Source organism: Haliaeetus leucocephalus, unplaced genomic scaffold, assembly GCF_000737465.1.
Source record: "Haliaeetus leucocephalus isolate CR32 unplaced genomic scaffold, Haliaeetus_leucocephalus-4.0 Scaffold199, whole genome shotgun sequence".
Taxonomy (NCBI): Eukaryota; Metazoa; Chordata; class Aves; order Accipitriformes; family Accipitridae; genus Haliaeetus; species Haliaeetus leucocephalus.
Window position 1 is genome coordinate 34,177 of NW_010972635.1, and position 19,591 is coordinate 53,767.

The 19,591-nt window shown below is 53.0% G+C and overlaps 2 protein-coding genes across 3 annotated transcripts in view; one reads left to right on the forward strand and one right to left on the reverse strand.

Annotated features, from left to right (window-relative positions):
• Positions 1 to 9,452: 9,452 nt before the first annotated feature.
• ZMAT2 (zinc finger, matrin-type 2) lies at positions 9,453 to 19,328 on the reverse strand. 2 transcript variants are annotated; one of them, XM_010565952.1, is made up of 6 exons: positions 19,244 to 19,328; positions 16,129 to 16,222; positions 15,494 to 15,617; positions 14,264 to 14,337; positions 11,798 to 11,943; positions 9,453 to 10,272 (listed from the first exon to the last, which is right to left on the reverse strand). In XM_010565952.1, the coding sequence occupies exons 1-6, from the start codon at positions 19,259 to 19,261 to the stop codon at positions 10,129 to 10,131; spliced, it is 600 nt and encodes a 199-aa protein (XP_010564254.1). In that variant the 5' UTR covers positions 19,262 to 19,328; the 3' UTR covers positions 9,453 to 10,128. The 2 variants fall into 2 exon arrangements, with proteins under 2 accessions (XP_010564254.1, XP_010564253.1); XM_010565951.1 differs by lacking the exon at positions 19,244 to 19,328 and adding an exon at positions 18,640 to 18,999.
• The window catches only part of LOC104830824 (histidine--tRNA ligase, cytoplasmic-like), a 5,270-nt gene continuing 4,938 nt past the window's right edge, over positions 19,260 to 19,591 (forward strand). The window contains exons 1-2 of the mRNA XM_010565984.1: positions 19,260 to 19,302; positions 19,371 to 19,527. Coding sequence (XP_010564286.1) covers positions 19,260 to 19,302; positions 19,371 to 19,527 — 200 coding nt within the window. The remainder of the gene's footprint in view (positions 19,303 to 19,370; positions 19,528 to 19,591) is intronic.

Below are 19,591 nucleotides of genomic sequence, written 5' to 3' on the forward strand. Positions count from 1 at the left end.
TCCCCCCGCTCCCCTCCCCGGTACCGATCACGGTCCCTCCGCTGGCCGATCCGTTCTCCCCGCAGACCGGGCTCCAGCCGCCGCCGCGCCCGGGCAGCTCCGCCCGTCACCTCCCACCGGCGCCGTCCCCGGGGGCGCTCGGTAACGGGACGGGGCGGCCGCCCCCCCCCGCCCCGCGGCTACTTAGGGTGCGGATAATCCCCTAACGATCTAGTTAAGGGCTCGGCAGGGCTCGGAGCGGCTTTAGCCGTGCGGTGATATCTCACCGCCTTTGTCTCTGCCTCCCGGTCCCCGGTGGGAAGGGAACCGCCGGCCCCAACCGCCCTCCCCCCCCCCCCCTCCCCACGGGGACACGCGTGGGATGCAGGATCCAGAGGCGGCCGGGAGACCGGAGGAAGCAGGAGGCGGAGGGGCTGGAGGGGTTTGTCGGGCTGGGGAAAGGGGATTTGGTCCCTGGGAGGGCAGCGCGACCCACGCGGGACGTGCCGCGCTCGTGGGGCCGCCGGTTGGGGAGAGGGGCGGGCAGGGGTTGGGTGGAGGCCGGGGCGGGGAGCAGGTGGAAGGAGGGAGGCGGCTGGGTCACGCGTGGGCTCGGGCCGCTCACGGGTGGAATCGGGACGGCAGCCGGTAAGCGAAGCGCAGGCTGCATCGGAAGCGCCGATCACGACCGGCCCGGCCCCCGCACCATCTCCCACGCCAGGGCCATCCCTGGCGTCGTCGCTGTCACCCCCCGCCCCGATCTGTTTCTTTTCTCACCCCACAACCCCCTGTCCCTCCCCGCAATCCCCGATCCTTCCCCCCCCTCCCCGCCCTGTATCACCGCCCAGCCCTGCCCGGGGCTGGGACCCCGGAGGTGGGATGGTTGGGGTAGGGCTGCTCCGGGCCCCCCCCAAGGGCGGCTCAGGCCAGAGGGGGATGGGGGGGACGACACACTGGACACAGAGATTTTCGGGGGTCTCGTTTCCCTCCCTCCAGACCTTCCCCGTCTCCGACCAAGTGCGTTCCGGGAAATCCTCGGAGCGGCTCTCGCCCTTTTGTTTGATTCAGATTAAAATATCCATTCCCCCTCCTCCCAAAAGTGCAACCCGTTCCCGGCAGGATCCGTGCCCCCCCGGCCCCCTGCCCGGTCCTGCCTGCCCTTTTTCGGCTCAGCTTGGCAATGCCTCCCCCGCCCCGCAGCTCTCCATCCTCGTTTCCTTGGGGGGGATCTGTCCATCCACCACCCCCTTGCTTCCCTCCCCTAAGGGAGGTCACGGAATAGTCTCATTCTGTTTCTTTTCCTCCCCCCCCCAACCCTTGCGGTCCCTTCCTGCCCCCCCCCCCCGCAGCCCCCACGATTCCAGGGGACCAAGGTCAAGAGTGGGGGGCTTCAGAGGGGGCACAGGCTTGTTCCGAGGATCCCTTTCCTGAAGGAAACAGCACAGGCTGGGGGTGCTGCAGAGGGTTGGGGAATCCAAAAAAGAGCCTTGTTTGGGGGGGCACAGCAGAGGAGGCTGAACAGCAGGATGGGGGAGATGGCATGGGGACAGTCCAGCACCCCAGCTAACACCCCACTTCACGTCCTGTAGATTTTAAGTCCCCTCTTGTGATGCAGGGGAGTGTTCAGCTGCCAGCCCTGTTCTCTTGGGGTAAGGAATCAGGACGCAGCTAGAAGCTTGTTTTTGGAAGATGCTGGAAGCTAGAAGAAATGGGGGGATCTCTCTGAGATGTCTTGGCACAGGCGGGTTGGTGGCCTGTTGCTGCAGGTCAGTACTGATGTGCCTTGGCAAGGCCAGCCAGAGAGATCAGGATGGGATGTAGTGGGAGATGCCGCAGGCTGAGCTGCCTTGGAAAAGCCATGCCAAGAGCAAAGGGTTGGGGGACCGTCACCCAGCTGCCTGCAGGCACCAAACCTTGCCCAGCCACCACCATCACTCTGTTTTCCTGCCTGCTGCATTCTAGGGCAGCATAAGGGTCTGCCAGAAATGCTGTCCCTGCCAGACCGCACATCCCTTCCCCCAGGTCCCCAAGGCGCCTGTCTGCCCAGCCGTGCATGTGGGTTCGCTGCTCCCTTCTTGCTCAAAGCGAGAGCACTTATAGTTTGCAGTGCCCAAGAGGACAACCACAGTGGGAGGGGGGGGTCTCCTGGCTGAAGATGAGAGCATCCCTGGCCCCGCGGCTGGTAAGTCAGTCCTGGGTTGCTTGTGCGGGGTCAGGTGCTGGGGGCTCAGTCTTTGAAGCCACAAAGCTCTGTGCAGCAGGATGCCCTGATCAGTGCTCCTTCCCCTCCGAAGCTTTGGCTCCCTGCCTTCCCCAGAGGAAAAAACAGTGCCCTGAAGAGGATGGTGGCTGTCTTGGTGTGTTTATCAAGGCTGGTGAGGCACTCTGCCTGACCTTGGGTGCTGGGATGCAAAACATGAAACATGCCCAATCTCCTTTCAGAGGCGCACAGGGACAGGATAAGAAGGTATGAGCACAAGCTAGAAGAGGGAAATTCTTATTAGATGTTAAAGAAAAAAATCTTCACTCTGAGGGTGGTAAAACACTGGCACAAAGACCAGACTGTGGCAGGAATTGCCATCCTTGGAGATCCTCCTGAGTGACCTGATCTACTGGCCCTGCTCTGAGCATGGATGCACCAGGGACCTCCAGAGCTCCTGACTGATCAAAACTACTGTGTGATTTGGAAAGCCCCCATCTGTAGCAACCCACACTGAGCAGAGGTGAAGTGGTCACCAAGGTGAGGGAGACCGCTGTCCAGAGGGCCTTGGTTTCAAGAAAGCGCAGGTCCTGTGTTTGTCAAGGAGCCATTTCTTTTCACAGACCAGATGTGCGGTATGGAACAATGAAGGATTCTGGGGCTCCATTCCCACTGGAAGTCCTAGTCCATGGGCTCTGTCCTGCAAGGTGCTTGAGTTGCTCAGCACCCTCATATTCCCTGGCAGCAGTGCAGGTAGACCTTTCGCACCGGGCAGGTTTGGAGCCAGGGTGTGTCCGTAAAGTTTTCCTGATGTTCCATGTGGTTTCTAGGTGACAAGATGTAGCCGAGGTGACCAACTCAAGGGCCACTACTGGTAGAGTACATTGGATTCTCTTGGCCAGCAACACATAGGAACAAATCCCCCAGCCCCTCTGCCTGTGATAGATGGAGGCCAAAACATGGCCTCGGCTCCAAGCAGACCCTCTGTAGTTGTCATCTACTTTTGAGCATTTTCAGGACATGGGGGGCCAGTCCCACTCAGCTTCTGGGTGAGCCAGTTCTGGCTCCCTGTAGGACACAGACTTCACCAGCAGCTCAGGAAGCCAACGCCTCTACTCCTGCTTCGGGGGGGGGGGGATTTTCTTGCAAACCCAAGCCCACAAAGGGACCTGCTTTCATGGCTGGTGTTTTGTTCCTCTTGAAGTAAGAGACCTTGGACGCAAAGCAGAAGAAGGGCTGTGTCCCCATTATCCTGAGGGCTGGGACTTGTACTGCCCTGGGCATCCTCTTAGAGGGTCTCCCCTAAAATGTCCTGTGGGAATGTCTCCTCTCCTCTGGGAAGGACTGAGAAGGAATGGGGGGTCAGTAAGCAGGCAAGTAAGAGTGGGCAATAGTGTGATGCTTGCATGGGGGAAGAGCAGAGGCTTTGGGACAGAGAAGATAACATTTCTCCTCTATCAGGCACCAGTGTGACTAATCTTGGAATACTGTGCGGAGTGCCTGAGCCTGAAGTTTTGAAAAAAGACTAAAAAACTGATTTAAGGCTTGGAAAAATACCTTACAGGGAGAAGTGTAAGTGAAACTGCTTGAACTCTGTGCAAAAAAGAAGTCGGAAGAGGTCTGATGGTAGGGCCAGGGAGGTGTCACAAGGAGGAAAAGCTGGGTGCAGCAGGACAGTTAAAGGCATCCAGACCCATGGCTTGAGCCAAGCAGCTTCACGCATTGGACAGTGAGAAGGGATCAAGCTGTCAGAACTGTTGATGGTGTCTATGTCTCTTGGTGTCTGCAAATCCATGTGGAACAGAAGGTGTGGGTTCATCAAGCCCAAGTTCCCCAGTGTATCTTGATGAAATGGGAAGACTGGCCCTGGGAAGAGGGGTTCCAACTGACTTCACCTCCTCCAGCAGAGAAACGACTGCAGCTCTCCGCTCCATCTGGGTGATGCTACAAGAAATCTGAACTGCTCTTTCCTATGAGAAGAAGGTCCTGTAGACACAAGGGAGTATCTCCTCTCCTCTCCTCCCCTGCCCTAGCATGCTAAATAGCAGCTGGAAATGTTGGAGTTGGGACCCCAACGAGGACACCAAGGGGTCGGAGTTGGGGTGGATGTTTTGTTGTCCTCTCCCCTGGGCATACCCTTGCATCAATGCCCAAAGAACAAATGGGTGCTGGCATTTACTTTGAAGTCCCAGATCTCTGGGCTAGATTGGTGGTTTCAGAAGGGAAAGGTAGAAAAAGGCACATCCTCCTTTGTCCCCATTTCTGGTTTTTAGCTATCTGCTTCTATGGAGCCATCCTTGATCTCTGGGGATGCATCTCTGGAGAAGAAATTCCAGTTCTTCCAGTCCTGGACAGATATGTGGATCCTGCTTCCCTGTCCCCACTTTCACTTCATTTCTCTGTCCCCATTCCCAGGATAGGGACCACCTATACCTTCCCACCCTCCCCTAGCCCCTGCCGGGGACTGTGTGGCCCCTGAGACACCCACCAACATCCCCATCTGCTCCCGGGAGCTTTGCAGATCCTCCAGGTCTCCCTTTTCTCCCCCACCAGCCCTACTTCTTTCCTCTCTGTCTGGGAGATCAGTCATCGAGGGTGTCAACATGCACGCACCCGACTCCCCCGGGAGGATGGGGAGCGTGAAGCTGGGGGTGGTGTTCTGCTGCGAGAAGGCAAAGCTGCCATCAGCAGGCGCTTTGATCTACAGACAATTACAGACGAGTGTAGGACCTCGCTCTGCTCAGCCAATAAATAATGGAATTTGTGTGTTGACACAGACAGATTTCCCCCAAACTGTCAGAGAAGGGGAGACAGAGATTGAGCGAGCGGGAGCCCAAGCAGCTGGAGGGAAGGAAGAGGAGCGGGCAGGGGAAGGGACAAGGAGGGCCTGTGGGAAAACAGGGAGAGGGGGCAAGGGAGGAAAAAAAAGGACAAGTTGACAAGTTTGGGGAGGCAATGCTGATGAGGGGTGCTGGGCAGGGAGGATAAGGAGCCTAAGGAACACATATTTGTAGAGGGGAAGGAAAATCAAGACAGGAACTGTGGGTGGAAAGGCGAGGGGGGGGGGGAGTGCTGCATACGCATCAGGCTGGAAGCAGAGGGGAAAAAAAAATCTGAAGGTGGAAAAGAAAAAGAAGGAGGAACAAAGGCATGGCAGTGCCCCCGGGGCTCCCCGGCTGCCTGGCAGATCACATGCTCTCGAGCAGGGACCATATTCCTGCAGCCCTCCACAGAGCGGCCCTGGCCCCCCCAGGCACTCAGCACGGCGAAGCTGGCGATGGGGAGCCACGTGTGAGTTGGTGAAATGGTGCCGCTGGTGCACAGCCAACAGCAGGAATTTGTTCTGAGATCACAAGTCCCCGAAAAACCTCCTGCAGATGCCCTGTCCCCGTGCTCCCCCTGCTCCTCCCCATCTCACCCTCTCCCTGATCCTTCTCCAGCCTGGAGCTGTTTGTTCTCTGGCTGATGATGGTTTTTTACTTTGCTTGCGACAAAGCAATACCTCCCCCTCGCTCAGGAGCCCCACCACCGAGCCCAGCAGAAACCATCCATCCTTCCAACAACCCTCCAGCCCAGCCTGACTATGGCAGCAGATCTGACAGGGATGGGGGGAGCCACTGGGGCTGTCTCCTTCCTCCCAGTTTGGAGCATTCAAGAACACTGTTCCCTCTTGGCCCCATCTGTGGCCTGACCTGGCTCAGCCCTGAATATTGTGTAGAGAGTGGCCCAACTTGCCGAGGTCTCCAGACCAAGCAGCACTTTCCTGTAGGTGTCCCCCACTCCTTGCTTGGCCCTTTTAGAAAAAATGGGTGTCCAAGTTTCCCATCCAAGCTCTAGATGGGAAGCAAACACCTCCCAGCCCAGGGACAGCCCCCCCAAGTCTACCTTCTCCTACCCCATCCCTTCCTGCTCCCTTCTGCAGAAACACCACCTCCAGACAGGGGTTGGACCTTTGCCCTTGCACAGATTGGGCTCTTCCTTGGGGAGACCTTGTCCCCCCATGTGAGGAAAGCAGGACAGGTTACAGGTTGGGCCAAGGATTGACTCATCGAGGTGGCACTTAGTAAACAGGGTGTCCATAGAGCCGGGGGGCAGAGGAGGGCAGAGCAAAACTGGCTCCAGGGTTGCATGGGATGATACCACAGCAGAAGGTCATTGGACAGGGCGTGGGAGACCCAGGAGCCCCACAGCCCGTCCTCAGCAGAGCAGGGGTTTGATGGTAACATCTTCCTGGCACTGCTGTATACCAGGTGAAAGCGAAGCAGGAGAGGGGGGTTTCCAGGGATATCACCTATGGATGTTGTTTAGCTTAATGATGGCAAGTGGCAAGAACGGCTGCCTAACTGGGGCAGCAGTAGCTTATGGCCTGAGCAGTGAGAGAACTGGAGCTCCTGCCAAGCTCTTAAACCTCTCTTTCAGGATAGTGGGATGTAAAACTGGTGTAAATCACTAAAAAGCTGGGTCTTTTTGCTAATAAAGTCACTGAAGCAGGTAATGATTCAGCTGGCCCAGGCAGAGTAACACATGGGGCCAGGCTGGGACCTCTTCCTCTCCAGAATCACTCCGGGTCCCTGATCCCAGTCATTTTACCGGGACAGTGGGGATGCTGGGCTGGATCCAGCTGCTGCTGCTCTAGTCCCAAGCAGGACCTGAAGAGACTGAGGGCAAGGTGGGCCAGCAGGAGAGGGCAGGGTTGAGGGGGGGTCCAACAGTCTCCTACATCCCTCTGAAGGAAGGAAAGGGGAAAAACAGCTGGGTGTTGGTGCTTAGCCCCTCCATGAGGCTCAGTCCTCCTTCCCAAGATAAGGCCAGGGAAGAAGATGGCTGGGAGAGAAGTGGTGGGGGCAAGATCGATTTGTGTTTTCTTTAGGGTCTTCTGTGGTGCCCGAGTGTTACTCCAAACACTGCCATCAATATTTAATGGGATGGAGCCATAGCAGTCTGGCTTAGGCTGAGCACAGTCCCCAGCATGGCTGGGACAGAGGGGGTGCAGGCAGGTCTGCTGAACCAGGAGATCCTTCCCCCAGGTCCTCAGAGCTGCATGCTGCGAGGAACTGCTCTGTAGCCAGGGCAGAGCCTTGCATCCTCTGCCCAGGCACTGAGAACAAGCACCAAGCTGGCTCCAGGCACCTCAAAACACTTTCACTGTGAGACCAGGCAGGATACCCCAGCCTGGATGCAAGAACCATGAGAAACACCCCTCCTTACTCCACCAGTTTGAACTCGTGGAAGAGCTGCATCCCCTTTTGGCAAGAGTAAAGTGGGAATCAGCAGGCACAGAGCACCCCAGCCCTGTTTGCTGCTGGGGGGAAGCAGGAAGGAGAGCTGCACAGCTGGGGCCTCCCTCTCTCCAATTAAAACCCCAAGCCCTGACATACACAGGCACATCCAGCACCAGCAGCCTTACAATTCAGCGTGGAGACGGCAAGCACTAATGAAGTCACAGAGAACCACTGCTCCAGCGTTGTGGGCAGCAAGCAAAGGGTTAACGCAGCGGGTGCAGGGAATGTTATCTGTCTCTTCTCTAAATATTATTTCCTCCCATGAAACCAGCTTTTCATCCTTGGCTAGAGGCAGCTCCTGCTGCTGGGAATCCAGCAAGAGCTTGTATCTGCTGCCGCACACACCACTGCTCCCAGCAAGCCGCTGAGACAAAGAGCCGGGCTCCCCCGGCGAGAGCAGCCCCAGCGCTGGGACCAGGCGGAAGCAGCAGCACAGAGATGCTGGGGCTGGGGATTCAGCCCAGAGGATGCAGATGGCCTCGGGATGGAGTCTGGGTATGACAGGCTTTTTACCAAAGAGGAATCTCGTTAATGAAAGCCCTCTGCCACTCTGCTGTGCCGCGGAGGGATTTCCTCCCCGGACCGAAAGCAGCAGGCAGAGAAGGGCAGGGCGCTCGGAGAGGCTGGGTCAGGCCTGGGCAGGCTCCAGCCCGGGGGCAGGAGGCTGCACAACCCCGGCAGCCTCCCTGGGAAGGTTATTCAGGGGCTGCCGATTTCACACCTTGCCCCTTGTGAGCACCAGGATGGACAAGAATGGCTGGATGCTCCGTGGGGAAACCAAGGTCACTGGCTCCAGGGTCACAACCTGAGAAAGAGGGAGGGTGCAGGACAGTCTCTGCCCCTACCCCAGAAGCACAAACCAAATTCAGGATGCAGCGAGGGTCTGGTTGTCTGCAGAGCTGGTGGCTGGGATTAAATGGCTGCTGCTAAATCTTCTCTGAAACGTCCTAAACTTTTAATGTGTATGAAACCATGGCAGCGTCCCTTTCACACCCCGGAGGGCACAAAGGCACAAGCATCTCCTCTCTCCCATTCGGCCGGAGCCACGTGCCGCAGTCTGAACAGCGCTAGGTACGTGGCTGGAATGAAAGTCGCCTTTCCAGCTTGTGTGCTCAGAGAGCGTTTGCCGAAGTCAAAGGATTGCCAAGTTAAAAGGGTCAAACCTCCAAGGACAGTTGTATCTGACTGGCTATATATCATTTCAATAGCATCTTCAACGGGGATTATAATCTGAATTGAAGCGGAAAGACCTGAGGCAATGAAGCTGTCAGCAGTCTAAGATTAAGGAATTAAAACAGCAGCACAACATTACAGGATTTGTTCTAGACGTATTAGAAAGAGCAGGCTAAACACACTGCAGCCTTCCTCGGGTTGGAAATTTCATACAAGTACAGAGAAGGGCAAGAGCAAGGATTTCATCAATATACATAAAAAGAGAGAGGAGAGTGAGACAGAGCTACAAAAGCCCAGCCACGCAAAATATAAATCCTAACTGTAGATGGAAATGAGTCACACAAGGTTTGACTGAAGTAAATAAAAGCAGAAATGAAGTGGATTTAGGGGAGGGCAGAGGTGAAAAGACACTGATAGCCAGTAGACAGGAAAAAAATGGCCCTTAATATACTAAGGCTGGTAAATTCTGGAATGCGACCCAGGCTGCTCTTGCACTGCCTGATGGAAATGCAGGTCCCCGGTCCTGTCCTTCCTTTCCCTTTCCCCTCTCATGTTCTTACGCCCATCTCCAGAATTACTTTAAAAAGCCAATAATGATGGCAATTGCCTGCATAGGGCAGCTGAGCCACAAGAGAGGAGGGCACAAGCCTTGCCTTGGCCTCTGTTGAGGTCCCCAGAAAGCCACCACCAGCTCTGCGCCGCTTGGGAGATATCAGCAGCTCTTCTCAGTGGGAGGCAGAAGCTCTCGAAACAAAGAAGGAATCAAACTCCCACCAAAGGACCCATTAAAACAATCCATTTATTTCTGGCAAATTGCACACACCTTTCTTTCATTCGCTCTATCCCAGATCAGTTGTGGGGAGGAATTTCTCCCCTGCCTTAAAGATACCAAAGTTACGGGATGAAACACAAAGAAAAGCAGGGAAGTATCCCTTGCAGATAAAATACACAGGAAAGTGTCGGCAACCCAGACTCCATGCAGCCACGAGCTCTGCTCAGCACAAGCCATAAAGATGCAGGTTGTACCACTCAATACCGCTTGCCGCAGCACATTTCCTTCAGTTACATGGTCCAAAAAGAAACTGAATCACTCCCTGCGTCTCAAACACACAGACCGGTTGACAATTAAAACAACTAGGGCCCAGAACAACGATGCCTGGTTGACAACTAGATTAATCCTGAACCAGGCCATCTGTACAGAACTGTTGCACTTTATTGACACAAAAACGTATCCAGCAGAACACTTCCCTGCACACACAAGGCCATAGAGCAGTGATGAGCAGCCAGATCTAGGACACAGAAGGAGATGGGAAGCTAATGACAGGCGGAGCTTGTTCTGCAGCACAGGTAGAGCATGGAATCACTTTTTGACTCCTCCAGCCAACTTCTACTGGGAGATTTACATACAAGTCCTCAATCAAGTCTTTTAAGAGTTATCCAGAGTCCCCTGGGTAAAAACAATCTGTTTCAAGAAAGAGGAGAGTCCAGAGCTGCTCAGTGATTCTTTTTGGTTGAGCCGAAACCAGAGAAACCCATCACAGCTGCCATTTCATCATCCTCTTCAAATGTCAAATCTTCCTCTGCCCGCCTTTTCTTCTCTCTCTGCTTCTCCTTCTTGTAGGCTTTGGCCTTCTCCTCCTGCAGCAAGGAACAGAAGAGCAAAGTAATTTGAACCTCCTGAGCTGAGTAAGCTTTTGAGACACCAAGCACTGCACAGTTAACCCAAGTCCTACCAACAGCACCCAAGTTGCGTCTGAGAAGATAAAAAAGCCGGCAGAAATCCTGGCCTGCAGTCTCCCAGGAGGAAGTTTCCCACTGTTTCCAGACCACCCCACATACCACCTCAAGAGCAGAGTCACACACACAAGATGTAGCCAAAAAGAATTGTTCTGATACTCTCTCTTCTGAATAAACATCGAAATTTCATCTAGAAGACTGAGGCAAGAAGGAGCTGTTTTTAAAGCAGGAGGCCTTTCCTTCGTACGATGCCCTGTTCCCGTGACTGTGATGCCAAATGTTGCTGCCTGTTGGCTTTCAGCCTGGCAGAGTGACAGCTGCTCACTGGAACAGAAGCTGAAGCTCTGAGCAGCTTTGGGGGGTTTTGGCATCAAAGAGTTTGCACTGCTCTAATCAAAGTGTTTTGCTCTGCAAGGATCACAAGCCCTGGAACAGTGCCAGGCTTGTACCGGGTGACATAGAAGCATGGCTTCGGCTCCCAACTTAGCAACTGCTCCTGCCATTCCCATCACCGTCCGCTGTGCTGCAGCTACTGAAGACAGCTGTGCCCTGGAGAAAGCTACACCAGAAGTTGCTGCTGATTTCTTTGTTGCCATACATTGACTGGCAGTAGCTTTTCAACCCACAGCACTCCCTGCACTGCTGGGGCACCTGTCTCCTACCTCCCCCAAACAGATCAGGCTCAGCAGCACCAAAGTCTGCTCGAGAGCAGAGCACAGGGCTGCTCTGTGTGCACCCCAACAGAGCGCCCCTATGGTGAAGCAAAGCTCAGGACTTGGGCAGGGAGACTTAAATGGGCAGCAATTTCTAACATTCGGTTGTTATGTGACTGCTGATGGAGGAGAAGCATCCATGGAACCTCCTCGACTGTCAGAACCTTGACAGATTTTCAAATAAACTCAATCTCGGTGTCAGGGAGCTGACACCTAAGCCCAGGTTTGAGAGGAATCTGCTGTCTTTCACTGCCTCCACACACATCTCACACCACAGCACACTGCTCACAAAGCCCTTCCACACTCAGGGAGGCCACACAGAAACAACTATGCCACATGGAGAAGGATCCCAGCAATCCTGAGAACCATGGAAGATAAGGGACAAAGACACAGATCTGCTTATCAGAGCACACAAGTTCAAACAGAACTCCTGGGAGACAAAAAATGGGTGCATTGTCAGGCTTGTGCTGCTCTCAATGGAAACCTGAAGCATCAGAAGTTATCCTCACACAGGAAGAGGGGAAAAGGGACAGCAGCAGAAAACTTCTTAAAAAGCAAACAGCAAAGAAAAAAACCCACTCATAGCAGCAGACAAGAAGCCCATGCTACCAAGAACAAGGCTTCTGTGGAACAAGATTAGGAACCAGGGTTGATTTCCTCACAAAAACATGTTTCTGGGGGGCTTTGCTTCATCAGCCGTTGCCCAGACTCACCTCCTCGCGGAGTTCCTTCATCCTCTCCTCAAAGTCATAGTCCTTTTGCTTCTCCTCCATCTTCTTCTTGTTCACCTCAAAGCGTTTCTTCACCTGGTCCAGTGTGGAGCGCTCCACCCGCATGGACATGCCCAGATTTCTCTGGTCTAGAAAACAGGAGTGGAATCAGCCGTGTTCAGCAACACTCGTAGCCTTTGACAGTCTGCACATAGTCCCCGTCCCCAATCCCAATTTACATATCTCAGCACAGCAGCCTCTTCCTACCTGTCATCCATCCCCTCAAAGCAGCTTCCAGGGCCAGACTACACTCATGCAACAAGGCCATATGCCCTCAAGGCTCAGTGCTCCAACCTGACTCACAGGCCACTCAAAGCACAGGGAGCAGCGCTATCCCCCGTGTTCCCGAGTGACAGAGCCTGGCACAGCCCAGCCTTCAGGCACTCCTCTCCACACCACGTCTCACCACAGACATGCTGGGTAACCCAGAAACAGCTTGGGGAGTGTGACACAGCAGTGCCTCCTCCCCCAGAGAGGAACGCACTTTCTGTCCTCATCTGGTCCCATATTCCTAAAAAGACTGGGATTTCTTATGTCAGAGGGGATGGGCTTTAGGGAGACACCATGACATAAACCAGCCAGTGACTACAACAATCCGTACATTACTTGTAACAAGAAGGAGGACGCAGTCTATACTTTTAAGGTTCCCTGTTAGGATGCTCCCCATCACCTTGGTGTTCTGAAACTTCAGGAAATTTAATCTTGGACCAGTGGGGAAAAAAGGTTGGAGCGTTGAAAAAGGGGCCAGAATAAAACTGGCAAGCTGGCATCTCTCAGCTGCAGCAGAAGCTAAACAAGACATCAGTGGCTCTCAGTAAGAGTTCATGCTTGCATAGGACATTTCTAGCTAAAGCAGAGACAAGAAATATTAAGTCAGGCCTCTGTTTCAGTGGCTGTTTAGAGCAGATTCCCAAGTTTCTGCTCGTGAGTGAGCTTAGGTTGAAGGGGCTGCCCCTGGCAATGCCTCCAACCTGCATTGCCTGGTGGATCCAAACAGCCTGCTGACCCCAGCAGCTGTGCACAGGTTTGTCCCAGGGATGCAAACAGCACTTGGAAGCTCAAACTACACACCAGGAACTAGCAAAAGGGCTGCCAAGAACAAGCAGGTTTCAGCCAGGTTTATGGACCAGATCGAAAGCTCCCAAACTTACTCTGTAAAGCATATTGTAGCAAGGAGCTATGCATCAGCCACTTTCCAATCCCAGCTCAACCCTTCATCTCAGGCCCACGCACAAAGTCATGCCAGGATTTTTGATTCCAGATTCTCTTATATGGGCTTATTGGTAATCTCCCAACATGCCAAACATGGTACTTCAGTGTCCTCCTCCCATTCACATAAAAGCACAGGGCTTTAATGCGTTGGGTTTTCTTCTCCTAGCTACAGAAAACTGGCCCTCAGGTCCTCTTCTGAACTCCCCATTTCTCAAAGGTTCAAGCAGCCAAGTGTGGAGGTCTGGATCGCATTCACCACTGCCTTTTTGTAAAGGGGCCATTTGTTGACTTCCACAAAGAGCCAAAATCACCTTCAGGAGCAGAACAACAGGGCAAGAGTGTGTCAGTGTGTCCTGCTGCTCCTTTACTTTCTCCACTTTCCCCACTCTCTGAAGATGTTAAGGACAAGCAATGCCCACAGTAATGAAATGAAAGTCAGTTCAACGAGGGTACAGTCCTCTTTTTCAAGTTAAACACAGTAAGGGAACAGACTGATAAACTGGGAATTCTTTTCTCTTGTCTTCATCTTGGCCTAAGTTAACTGCATCATTACAGCAATGGAGAGAAGAACTAGAGATAGGTACAGGACAATAACACCAGCACACTGCTGGATCCAACTCTGGGGTCAAACTGCCCCACTCCTGCCTCTGCTCATCCTCAGCAAACCACAGCCGCCACCCTTCTAAACTCTGATCCATACCCTGGAGCTCAGGGACCAGCTAGTTTTGAGCTTCATACTCAACTTCTACAAAGAGAAGCTTCCGATCCAAAAATGGGCTAGTCCCATACCTTTTACTTATCTAAGAATATCTTTAAAGTTTTGGTGCTGTAAAAAAGCCTCTCTCCAGATTTTCAGAGCAGACATCAGGATTTGCTGAGCCTAGGCTTCTCGCAGTGCAAACACTGTGAGTGGAGAAAATACATACTCTAACCTGAGTAAAACAACCACTATTTCTACTGGGCTTTTTCCACGAAAATGGTCCACCAGCCTGGAAGGTGCCAGGAGATAAAGACAGCACCTCCACAGCTCTCATGAGCAAACACTTGCCTCAATCCTGATCTCCAAAGCACACTTTGATCCACATGTAAGTGTTCAGCCCTCAGGCATGAAGGGATGCGTGAAGGGAACAGCCCAGAGCCTTGCAGCAGCCCTCCAACTCAACCAACCCTCCAACAAGGCAGAAAAGTTATCCTTACGTTTTTTGCCATTGATGTGATCCAAGAAGTTAATAGAATCTTTCACCACGCAGTCGCATACGTTACAGTAATATCTGGCAGGAGAGAGAGAAAAAATTAACTACAAAGCATGAGACAAACCTCATCTCACAGAACAACTATTTGAGATAATCTACAGTGTGAAATCTGCATGTCACTTGGGATACGGGTCCTTTCTCCAGTGTGAGAGGCAAGCTACTTCCATTACAGAGAGCCCTAGTGAAAAGAAATGTGCAAGGGCATACCCCAGACTGACAGAGCTGCCCCAGTTAACACTGGAGGTACCAACCCTTATGCTGATGCCACTCTGACAGATGACAGAAACCAAATTATGAGCTGATCTGTAATATGTCAGCCACAGCATATTCCCCTTCCAGCCACAACAGGGTGGGATGGACTCTGTGACACCGCAGGACTTGGCTGCCCTCCTCCAAGGCAGGACTGGCCACGCAGCTCAGGCTTCTGGACTGCAGCCTGCTGAAGGCTCTGACCTGGCTGCAAGGTAAGTCCTCCCATCCCCATCACCTCACAGCAGCAACTCCCTGCTTTATACAGCAGTGCTTTCTGCCCATCTTAAGAGCTGTTGCAAAAACCCAGCCAGACCCTGCACTTCCATCCCTGGATGCTGTTCAGGGCTGCGCATCTCACTGGCACTACTGGCTGTTAGGCTACAACAGTGAGACATTAACAGGCTTACTCTTACGATGGCACAAACTTAATGTATTCTTTTCAATCTCTCGAGAGCTTAGGATGAGCTAAGGATCTTTCAGCCTTTGGCCAAACATGATCCACACAAGCAGTGGCCAAATACCATTCCTAAGGACAGGTATTTGGATGTTTCTCCCATTCCCAGTGCGCAGATATCCAAATTAGAAACTCAAATCAACAGCAAATAGGGTCTCACTGCAAGCAGGCCTCCTGGCTAACAAAACCCAAGTGGGCAGCAGAGATCTGCCTCAGTTGTTTCTACAGGTGGGCAAAGCAACACTGATGTCAAGTAACAGTGTCGGAAGGGCTCAGCCTGCTGCATCTCTTCCATGCGTTACCCCAGAAGAGCCAGTTTTGGTGCAATACTGTGCAGCACCACTGCACCAGGCTCAAAACACAGGAGGAAATCACCACCTGGTGCACCGTAAGGGCTCACTGCCGTATCACAGCCCCTGGTCTCACCAGCACAACTCTGAGACTCCAAACAAAAAGACCATGACCTACCCTCCCATCTCTGACTGAGGGGTAGTTTTGGTGATGACAATGGTTTTCCCCAGCTTTGATTCCAGGTCCACTTTGTAGTCTCGGTGCCGCAGAAGTTCCCTTTTGACAGGCTGAGCTGGTTTGCCTGGAACATACGCAAAAAAACGAAGTGTTTATCAGAAAAGCTCAAGCTCAACATGCTGGATTTCACATTGCCCGTGATGAAGAGGGGCCTGCCAGGAACCTGGGAACTACCTGATTCATGCAGAAATTGCACCTTTTTTTTAAAAATCAGTAAAGGATATAATTTCCTCCTCACTATTTGCAGTTCCTATTAGAACCAGGTAGATCTGTGAGGTATCTCCAGCTCTGACTTGGGTCATACTCTGAGATCTGCTTGTGTCCAAGGGCTGATTGTTCCTATCCCTCCCCAAAGAACAGGCAGGCAGAGGCAAAGGTTCTCAGTAATTACTTTTGTCAAAAAAATATATGCGGTGGGAAGCACAGGAAAAGGGATCGGAACAAGCCAGCCTTGAATTGCTGCTATTTCCCTGCGGGATTTCACTTCTAGCTGCTCTCTCCCTCTTAAACTCAAAGGGTTTGGGTGACTCACTGCCAAATGAGCAAAGCTTGCCTGGAGTCAGTACACTACGCACCATCTTTCTTTTCTCTCTCTTCTGTGAGCCGCTTCTCTGCAAGTTTCTCATATTCATCTTTGTCCCACTTTCGGCGGAAGTCCAAGTTCTTAGTCTGAGAAGGAAACAAAGTGTATTAACATTTATTATACTAGCTACATATTTGACTAGCTCTGAGGGGAGACTGGGGAAACAGGTGGAATCACTTGGCCTGTGAGGCTACAGTAGTAAATTAGGGGCACTACGTTATATCCCCATGCCCTCTGTTTTCGTATCTAGGAACTAAGGATATAGCTTAAGAGAATAACACTCAGCATGCCTACATCTACTTCTTCTAGAAGGATTTCAAAGCAGAAAGAAAAGTAATGAGTTTATCTTAAGAGCTCCTGAGATGATCACCCAGGCTTTTGCTTTGAAAAACAGACACAAACGGGATTTAAATCCATTGATCTAAGACCGCAGAAGTGCCACCTGACAAACACAGCACAGTCGTTAGCAGATTACACATACTTCTTCCAAAAGTCAATTAAACCCAAGTTGCAAAGATCAGATGAGGAAGCCGTGAAACACGACATGAACTATAAAGAGTTTGGTTAAAATGCAGGAGTACGGAAGGCTGCGTATACCTGCTCTCAAAGAGATCAGCAGTATGTCTATGCATTACAGGAATCAAGGTGCTGAGTTTGCTATGAAATCATAGGAACCAGTATGAGTTTTTCAAGTGAGACATGCGTACAAGCAAACCAGAAAAAGCTCTGAAATGCCCATCTGTCAAGGCAGGGCGTGGAGACACCAGGGAAGCACCTGTACAAAATGCAGGGTAAGATGTCCCACTCCCGCAGCTTCACAGGGAAGGGAAAAAACCCCTCTGAGGCAGACTGGCCCTTTGTCAGCTCCCCAGAGTGCTCTACACTGGCAGCGACAGGATAAGTTGCAGGAAGAGAAGCTGAATTCAGGTGAAGCCAGCACTGAAGAATACAAAACCTATTCTTTTTAGGGGGGATTTTTACCTAGTCACCAACGCTGAGGGTAGAACTGACTGGGCAAGAATCCCATTTCCATTCAAGTCTACTCTCACCAAACCAGGACAGCCTCTTCGCAGTGCCTGCCTCATGTGCAGTTAAGGCCCCTGCACCTGGTAACCATCACGGCTTACAACTCAGTCACTCTTGGTTTTTTTTCTAGGGAGGTAACTCTGGTTAGAAAGCTGCCTTTCACTCAGCATGGCAGTGAGAGGCTCTCGGTTTCATATTAAAAAAAGGATGTATGTATTTTAAAACACCTCCGGGAAAGATGGACCCCCCCATACCCCACCGCCTTCTCTGTTCAGCCAAATCAAGAATCCAATCACAATCCAAAGGAAATAAATCCCATTTGAAGCTATAGCAGCAGCACAGTCATTTAACGTTTTCTCCTCTGGCAATCCTTCAAATGGAACGAACAACTACTGATAGGAATGAAAATGCCTTAGGGAGGCGTAGAAAAATTCTCATTTATTCCCAGAGCTTCTTAAGCACTTTAAGCATGTCATAACAGGTTTTATTAACCACCCTGAGCAAAAGAAAAGAAAATATCACTGACTGTAAATTAACGTTTGGGGGTATTTTCCAGAATCTAGACTCTCCTGCATACAGCGCATTATCACAAATCATAGCTGGTGGGAGCCCAGGGAGGAGGCAATGTACTTGCTGCTTCATTCTCCTGTTGTAATAAAAGGGAAAGAGTCTTTCGCAGCTTTTACCAATCTCCCTCATCGATGCACAGGGCAAGAAATTAAACCCAACTGTGTAACAAGATCTTGGCTAGACATTTTCCAAAGGAACTTTTCTTAACTAGTCTTGTGGAAGCGAGGGTGGCTGCAAGCCCTAAAACTTTTATCTAAGAACTTCTTTGGGCAACAGAGAGTATTTCCCAAATAAGTAACAACAAATAAAAACCAAAAGTGTCCCACAGCCTCCTGTTCCCTCTGGAGGTGGACACTGAACGATCTGGCCAGTATCAGCACCAAAGCCTGTAAAATAACACAGGAGGCTCAAGTCTGGCTCAATCTAACAGGAACACAACTGCCAGCAGCTGAGAATAAACTACAGGCCCCAATTCAGTCCCGGCCAGACATCCGGCTCTTGACCTCTCAGCACCGCTTACATCTCAACAAGTGGCTTCAAGTGAAGGAAAGATCAGCCAAGAAAGCAGAAAAACACAGTCCCTGCAATGCTGACAGCTGTCTGGGGTATTACTGGTGGTGTTTAAACCAGCCTGGCTCTACAGTCAGGCTACACCAATGGCATCCACCTTACTCATCTGATCTCAGCATTCCCAACACCAAATCCTGTATGATCTACAAAGGCAGAAAGACCTCACTGCCACACTACACAAACCGAGCAACACCAATAAAATAATCAAGTTACACAGGAGCCATCAGAGATTCCAGAATGACAGTCATGGAAAGGGCAGTTTCACCATCCAGGGCAGATGGCAGCAAGCAGCAACTTCAGCAGGACAGCGTGAGAGACAGACAGCGAACAAGCAAACCTTCTCCAGAGGAGCTGAGAAGCAACAGGGCAGGACAAGAAGGGGAACGGAAGGAGGGAGCTGCCTGCGTGCACCATCGCCCAGCTCCAGGAGGCCCCTGGGATGGGCTGGTCTGCCCCGGGGGGCTGAAGGCGGGTGGGCATCCCCACCCCGGGGGGTTGGGGCAGGTTCGGATCTCTTTAGGCCGCCTGGCTGAAACAGGGGCTCGCACGGTGGTGGCCTGGCCCTAGGAGGGGAAGATCGGGGTGGGGTCCACCCCCCTTCTAGCCCGGAAGGCATCGGGGCCTCTCAGGAGGGCCCCAAATCTCCCACCGCCCACACACAGAGGGCACAGCGGTATGAAAAGCAGGGATGGGGCCTCCCCCGGGGGCCCCTGCTCACCCGGGCATCCCCGGCCCCGCCACGTCTCCCCCGGAGGGGTCCCTCACCCCGCGGCCTGGCAGCAGGCCCCGAGCGCGGCCCGGCAGAGCGGTGCGGCCCTTCTCACCGCCTGCTCCTCCAGAGCGGCCCCAGCCGCCGCGACCCTGCCCCCGGCACGGCCCAGGGCCTACCGAGGAAAAGAGAAAACAACGAGCTCGGCCCCGCCGCCGCCGCCAGCACCTACCCCGCTGCCCGACGCCATGTTGAGGGTGCGAGCGACAAGGGAACGGAAACTGTCGCGAGGTGGCGCGCGGGCCGTAAAGCGAGGCAGTCCGCCGGAGCACCAACGAGTGCCCGCCGCTGTGGCCTAGAGCGCCGCGAGGCAGCGGCGCCGGGTGGTCACGTGGAGTTCGGCCGCTTCCGGGTTCCCCGGGACCGGCCATGCTGCGGCTGGGTCAGCTCGCCGCCGCCGGGCGCCTGCTGCCCGCGGGTCCCCGCCTCGGGCCGCCGCGCCCCTCTGGGGGCCGGGTAAGCCTCTCCCGGTCCCGGCCGCCGGCGCCCGTCGGTGACCGCGGCTTCCTGGCCCGGCAGG

Bases quoted from the DNA above. Each gene is read 5' to 3' on its own strand.
- ZMAT2 (XM_010565951.1), bottom strand. From the start codon at position 18,918: ATGCCTTCCGGGCTAGAAGGGGGGTGGACCCCACCCCGATCTTCCCCT. The intron at 14,338-15,493 runs GTAGGTCATGGT...CTCTCCTGCCAG, and splicing joins CCTCAGTCAGAGATGGGAGG to ATATTACTGTAACGTATGCG. The intron at 11,944-14,263 runs GTAAGGATAACT...CCTGTTTTCTAG, and splicing joins TCACATCAATGGCAAAAAAC to ACCAGAGAAATCTGGGCATG.